This window comes from Centruroides sculpturatus, unplaced genomic scaffold, assembly GCF_000671375.1.
Source record: "Centruroides sculpturatus isolate CEXI.00-Female unplaced genomic scaffold, Cexi_2.0 scaffold23, whole genome shotgun sequence".
NCBI classification, from domain to species: Eukaryota; Metazoa; Arthropoda; class Arachnida; order Scorpiones; family Buthidae; genus Centruroides; species Centruroides sculpturatus.
The window spans coordinates 541,431-549,008 of NW_019384313.1; the positions used below are offsets into that span (position 1 = coordinate 541,431).

Below are 7,578 nucleotides of genomic sequence, written 5' to 3' on the forward strand. Positions count from 1 at the left end.
GATTTAAAAATTTATAAAGATAAGAAACGATTTAAAAACTTTACCAATTTAGTGATTATCTGGTATTAATCAACTATTTAATTCCAAATTTCGATCATTATCCTAAAAAACTATAACACGAATTAAATCTAGACATTATATTTTATCGACGTTAAAGTTTTATTAAAAAGTTTAAATGCGATTACTTATCATATATAATTTTTAAATAATAATAAAAAATAACCATATTTTTCTAACAAGAAACAAGTGATAAAACTGGAATTTATTAACGAATTTTGATATAGATTTTACAGAAACAATCAACATTATTTTAAAAATAAGATAAATATGTTATTTTTTGCCGCATACCCTGTCCAGTTTTTATTCCTCACGTCGTGACAACAACAGTAAAGTTTGTGATATTGGATACGTATATTTTTATCACGATGAGAATGCTGTCATGTTGCTCTCTCTCCACCCAAATAAGTGAACCAATATATAAAGTTAATGATTAAATAAATCACGGGAAACAACACGCGTGATATTCTATCGATTTTGCTCACGCTATTCAACTGCATAATGATTTTTCTTTTCTTTTTCTTCTTCCTTTTCGTTTTCGGTATTTTACGGCTATTAAAAAACGAACATCTTCGTTTATGTCTCGCACCATTTTGTGAAAGATTTTCGAATTGTAAAGATGTAGGACTTTCGTCTCCCGCTAAAGAGCATGCATTCGATTGTCGACGTGGCCTTTCTGTAGCTTGTTTCCAACATTCGTTATCCTGAAGACTCTCTGGTATCTATAGAAAGATATATTGGAAAATAAATAAATAAATAAATAATCGTAAGCAATTTTTATATTATTTGTATTATGCTAAACTCTGTCTGGTGTCGTTGCTTTATCTACAAATGGGACTTTCTCGTCGATGCTTCCTTCTTCGTCCATTGTTTCGCTCTCTTCTGAATCTGTCGAAGCATCCTGTACTTGATTATCTGGAAAATAATGTTCTCCGCTACCACTTTTAGTAAAATAATGAACTGCTGCGAATTCTACAATTGTTGAAAATATGAATGCGAAGCTAATTGCCACGTAATAATCCAACGCTGTACAATAGGAAACCTTTGGTAAGTCGTTGCGACTTTCTAAACCCAGAAACGTCATAGTTAACACCGTTGTTATACCTAGAAATATAAAAATATATATAATATATCACTTATATATTATTACTTTGTCAAATATACCATATATATATCATTAATACAGTCAATTATGTTTAACAAATTCGATCGTTTCTCTGAAACGTTTTTGTTAAATTTATACTATTTATCAATTATAATTGTCTAGAATTTTATAATTATTAATTCAATATTAATTTTGGATATAATATCGAATATTTAAATTTATTTTTAAATAAATAATAAGAAATTGAAATACATTATTAAACTAAATATCTCCCCCTATTATTAATTTTATACTTAAAAAGTATACTTAATAAAGTTTAAAATATAAATTATATTTATTAGATAATAGTTAATAAGCATATAAAATGAGTAATAAATTATTTTAAGTTATGATGTGAATCTATGAATGTTGTGGCAATATGGCCAAGCTGATTAAGGCCCTCAGTCTATCTGAAATCGAATGAGGCGAGCAACTATAAAAGAATTTTCCATGCCAAATATGTTGGGGCCCTTTTCTCACCACCCAGTTGTAGGCCTTCCTAGACCCATCATGGGTTTGGCCAAGGCTTTCATTGTAGGCTTTGCTAAACTCACGATCAATCTAAGAAAAAGGCCCTCTTAACGCCCACAGATGTTAGAGTTTAATATCTAATTATAATATTTAAATAAAAGTAATTTATCTTTAAAAAAACTTTGTAAAATTTTCGAAAAAATAATTAAAGGTTACACTTTTATGTATAATTTCCTACAAAAATTAAGATTCAAATTAAAATTTAATCACTTTATCTGACTAAACATTTAGTAACACGAATTAAAACTTGAAACAACTGAAAATATATTAAAAAGATTTACATTGAAAAAAATTTTAATATTACTTTTAAGTTGAAATCATTATTCATTTGGAAGAATCAGCAGTGTGACATTCTTTAAAGTACATATTGTCATTTAATTTACTTGTTTACGTCACAAAAAACGGTTCGATAATTTCGAAATTTTTCATTAAAATTTAATCACTTTATCTGACTAAACATTTAGTAACACGAATTAAAACTTGAAACAACTGAAAATATATTAAAAAGATTTACATTGAAAAAAATTTTAATATTACTTTTAAGTTGAAATCATTATTCATTTGGAAGAATCAGCAGTGTGACATTCTTTAAAGTACATATTGTCATTTAATTTACTTGTTTACGTCACAAAAAACGGTTCGATAATTTCGAAATTTTTCATTCAAAATTAAGCTGTATTTTAATGATATGGAAGAGATAAATTCCAAAAGATATAAACCAAAAAACAAGAAGAAATATCCATTTATAAATTCGTGACTTAATTTATTGCCATGTTTACATTTCGAGTCATTTTTATTATTTCTTTTTAAAATTCCTGTTTAAAACATAAACACATAATGTATTATATTCTGATATTTGAAGATTACTCAAATTTATAACATATTGTTCCTTTCTTATATTAATATTTAAGGTGCAAGAGACAAAGTTGTACTATTCAAAACAAGGCAATTTACTAAAATCAAAACTCGATAAAGTTTTAAAATGATATAAAAAATTGTATAGTTTATCTTTAAGCCAATTTTATGGTTATATATGCTTTAATATTCTGTATTTTAAAACATTTATTAATTATAATTCTGATTTTCTAGGATTTATTCACATAACAGCATTCTATACCAAGCGTAATAACTGATAAAATATGTCAAAATTTTCAGAACTGATGCAAAAGAAGTGTTTTCTGAAAGTTATTTCAGTCTCTTAAAATACGAAAACATGAGAAAAATTTTTCGGATGCTGTCGTAAGATAGATAATATTTCTTATAATATATGAAAGTTATGTTAGACACAATATAACAAGCAGTTTTCTTCATGGTTGCAGTTTGTTTATCAACATGGCTGACAAATATTTTAAAATTTTTTTACTACATCAACTCGCTTTTCGATGAATAATGTGAAAAATGTAGAACAAAAACAATTTATGCATTAATACTATAATTTGCGTTATAAAAAGGAGTAAGGTTGCTACTTTTAATTAATAAAATATAAATTTAAATAAACAAATTCTATAGAGGACTTTCTATTAAAATTGGCCCCTATTTTAAGGGGTAGAAATGTGAATAAAACTCGGGAAACTCCATGTGGCTACCCTGTTAAAAGGCTCGAACCACGACCAAGTTTAGTGATTTTATCCACTTGGTCAATGGTGTATACTTCATCTGGATAAAAAATAATTGATCATCATCGATCATCAAAATCGCTAGCATTCACTTTNTAAGAAACGATTTAAAAACTTTACCAATTTAGTGATTATCTGGTATTAATCAACTATTTAATTCCAAATTTCGATCATTATCCTAAAAAACTATAACACGAATTAAATCTAGACATTATATTTTATCGACGTTAAAGTTTTATTAAAAAGTTTAAATGCGATTACTTATCATATATAATTTTTAAATAATAATAAAAAATAACCATATTTTTCTAACAAGAAACAAGTGATAAAACTGGAATTTATTAACGAATTTTGATATAGATTTTACAGAAACAATCAACATTATTTTAAAAATAAGATAAATATGTTATTTTTTGCCGCATACCCTGTCCAGTTTTTATTCCTCACGTCGTGACAACAACAGTAAAGTTTGTGATATTGGATACGTATATTTTTATCACGATGAGAATGCTGTCATGTTGCTCTCTCTCCACCCAAATAAGTGAACCAATATATAAAGTTAATGATTAAATAAATCACGGGAAACAACACGCGTGATATTCTATCGATTTTGCTCACGCTATTCAACTGCATAATGATTTTTCTTTTCTTTTTCTTCTTCCTTTTCGTTTTCGGTATTTTACGGCTATTAAAAAACGAACATCTTCGTTTATGTCTCGCACCATTTTGTGAAAGATTTTCGAATTGTAAAGATGTAGGACTTTCGTCTCCCGCTAAAGAGCATGCATTCGATTGTCGACGTGGCCTTTCTGTAGCTTGTTTCCAACATTCGTTATCCTGAAGACTCTCTGGTATCTATAGAAAGATATATTGGAAAATAAATAAATAAATAAATAATCGTAAGCAATTTTTATATTATTTGTATTATGCTAAACTCTGTCTGGTGTCGTTGCTTTATCTACAAATGGGACTTTCTCGTCGATGCTTCCTTCTTCGTCCATTGTTTCGCTCTCTTCTGAATCTGTCGAAGCATCCTGTACTTGATTATCTGGAAAATAATGTTCTCCGCTACCACTTTTAGTAAAATAATGAACTGCTGCGAATTCTACAATTGTTGAAAATATGAATGCGAAGCTAATTGCCACGTAATAATCCAACGCTGTACAATAGGAAACCTTTGGTAAGTCGTTGCGACTTTCTAAACCCAGAAACGTCATAGTTAACACCGTTGTTATACCTAGAAATATAAAAATATATATAATATATCACTTATATATTATTACTTTGTCAAATATACCATATATATATCATTAATACAGTCAATTATGTTTAACAAATTCGATCGTTTCTCTGAAACGTTTTTGTTAAATTTATACTATTTATCAATTATAATTGTCTAGAATTTTATAATTATTAATTCAATATTAATTTTGGATATAATATCGAATATTTAAATTTATTTTTAAATAAATAATAAGAAATTGAAATACATTATTAAACTAAATATCTCCCCCTATTATTAATTTTATACTTAAAAAGTATACTTAATAAAGTTTAAAATATAAATTATATTTATTAGATAATAGTTAATAAGCATATAAAATGAGTAATAAATTATTTTAAGTTATGATGTGAATCTATGAATGTTGTGGCAATATGGCCAAGCTGATTAAGGCCCTCAGTCTATCTGAAATCGAATGAGGCGAGCAACTATAAAAGAATTTTCCATGCCAAATATGTTGGGGCCCTTTTCTCACCACCCAGTTGTAGGCCTTCCTAGACCCATCATGGGTTTGGCCAAGGCTTTCATTGTAGGCTTTGCTAAACTCACGATCAATCTAAGAAAAAGGCCCTCTTAACGCCCACAGATGTTAGAGTTTAATATCTAATTATAATATTTAAATAAAAGTAATTTATCTTTAAAAAAACTTTGTAAAATTTTCGAAAAAATAATTAAAGGTTACACTTTTATGTATAATTTCCTACAAAAATTAAGATTCAAATTAAAATTTAATCACTTTATCTGACTAAACATTTAGTAACACGAATTAAAACTTGAAACAACTGAAAATATATTAAAAAGATTTACATTGAAAAAAATTTTAATATTACTTTTAAGTTGAAATCATTATTCATTTGGAAGAATCAGCAGTGTGACATTCTTTAAAGTACATATTGTCATTTAATTTACTTGTTTACGTCACAAAAAACGGTTCGATAATTTCGAAATTTTTCATTCAAAATTAAGCTGTATTTTAATGATATGGAAGAGATAAATTCCAAAAGATATAAACCAAAAAACAAGAAGAAATATCCATTTATAAATTCGTGACTTAATTTATTGCCATNTAAAACAAAAAATTTCGATTAAATTCACTTTTAAATTATGAATAACTAACCAATATTTGCAGACGTTTCGTTCTAAAGTAACTTATTATGTATTTTAATGTTATATGCAAGAATATAAAGAAAAGCACGTCAATATTATATTCAGATATCTTCAGATATACTGAGAAGTATCTGAAGATAGTTATAACTTCAAAAACTCTTCTATATGTATTTCATATTCCAGAATTCTCTTCAAATTTTCATACTTATCCTTCGTATAAAATAAGTATAACGTATACTTCTGTAGTTTCCTTTGTTTAAAGAAATAATATAAATAAGTTAGATTCATTCGAAGACGAATTTTTGGTATCGTAGTTGAAGTATCTTCGATCATCAGCAACAAAACTTTTTCTACCAAAATAATATTAGAGCACGTCTCCTCTCTTAACAACTTTAGATTTAATACAATTGCAAGATATTGCTTTATGAATGCTATAGAATATTGTTAAATATAACACATAACCTATTTTATAATGAAATTTATCAAAGTAAAATTTAAAACCTCTCGAACATAGAATAATAACCTCATGAAATAGATAAGAATCTGTTCTTTTAAAGCTAATTTTATAAATAAAATAATTTTGCATACTTTATAGTTTTGAGAAATAATTTTTATTTGTAGAAATGGGCTGGCAGAATTACATTTTAATAAAATATAAATTTAAATAAACAAATTCTATAGAGGACTTTCTATTAAAATTGGCCCCTATTTTAAGGGGTAGAAATGTGAATAAAACTCGGGAAACTCCATGTGGCTACCCTGTTAAAAGGCTCGAACCACGACCAAGTTTAGTGATTTTATCCACTTGGTCAATGGTGTATACTTCATCTGGATAAAAAATAATTGATCATCATCGATCATCAAAATCGCTAGCATTCACTTTGAAAGAGATCAAAAAGATCTTGAAAAAATTTCCTAAACGTTATAAAAATCCCTTAATCTTCAATCGAAATTTCGAACAGAAAATTACTTTCGTCCATAAAGAGCGATTTTATTCTTATTAGAAACATTGCATTAGACAATCAGACAGTTTTCTATTAGGTACTATAAAAACAATGGGTAATTAAACGAGTTATTTAGATTTTGTATCTTGATTTGTGCCCGTAATGGACAATTGAAAGCGATTCTAGTTTTTAAGCATTCTTATTTACAGTAAAAATACTTCGACTATTTAATAGTTTTATAAATTAAAGTGGTATGTTTAAAATAAGATTAAAAAAACGACATCAATTTAAGTATTGCATTATTAATAATGGAATTTTAAAATCATTTGAAGACTTTTGCATTTTTTGTTCTTAGTATGAAAAATTTAAAGTGACTAAAACATCACTTTAACGTTAAAAATCTAAGAAATTTCAAGAAAGAATTTTACATTTGAATGATTTATTCGAATGAACCTTTCGCTAAAAATCGTATATAAATCAATATTCAGATTTGAATTATAAATATATACAGTTGAACCTCGAATAACGGCTTCTAAACAGTGGCCATTTCTTCACAAACCTTTGAAATGCATACAAAATACCTTGCAAACAACCGCCACTTCCTAACAACGGCCATTTTTGTTCCCGTCGGTGACCGTTGTTCAAAAAGTTGATAATAATTAAATATTATTAATTTATTTTTGTTAAGAAAATTTTTTACATTTTTCACTTATTTAGGGGAGACCGGGGCAAGATCGGCATGTTAAGCTTTACTTAAATTTTGTGTAATAAATACTGCTGTAAACTGAAAAAAAAGCTTTGCATATTGTCTATTGGAATGTTACCTTACTATAGAACTGGTTAAAATCAGTTTGGAAATAAAAATAATTAAAATAATTACAACTTTACAAGAAGAGA

At 26.9% G+C, this 7,578-nt stretch overlaps 2 protein-coding genes across 3 annotated transcripts in view; both read right to left on the reverse strand.

The window, feature by feature from the left end:
• Positions 1-345: 345 nt before the first annotated feature.
• On the reverse strand, positions 346-1,160 carry LOC111622415 (gamma-aminobutyric acid receptor alpha-like). The gene is made up of 2 exons (XM_023364797.1): positions 860-1,160; positions 346-779 (listed from the first exon to the last, which is right to left on the reverse strand). The coding sequence occupies exons 1-2, from the start codon at positions 1,139-1,141 to the stop codon at positions 438-440; spliced, it is 624 nt and encodes a 207-aa protein (XP_023220565.1). The 5' UTR covers positions 1,142-1,160; the 3' UTR covers positions 346-437.
• Positions 1,161-3,769: 2,609 nt separating this feature from the next.
• Positions 3,770-7,578, reverse strand: part of LOC111622400 (gamma-aminobutyric acid receptor alpha-like) — a 61,612-nt gene continuing 57,803 nt past the window's right edge. For both annotated transcript variants that reach the window (XM_023364786.1, XM_023364778.1), the window contains 2 exons: positions 4,284-4,585; positions 3,770-4,203 (listed from right to left, as the gene is read on the reverse strand). In XM_023364786.1, coding sequence (XP_023220554.1) covers positions 3,862-4,203; positions 4,284-4,585 — 644 coding nt within the window. In that variant the 3' untranslated portion in view covers positions 3,770-3,861. The remainder of the gene's footprint in view (positions 4,204-4,283; positions 4,586-7,578) is intronic.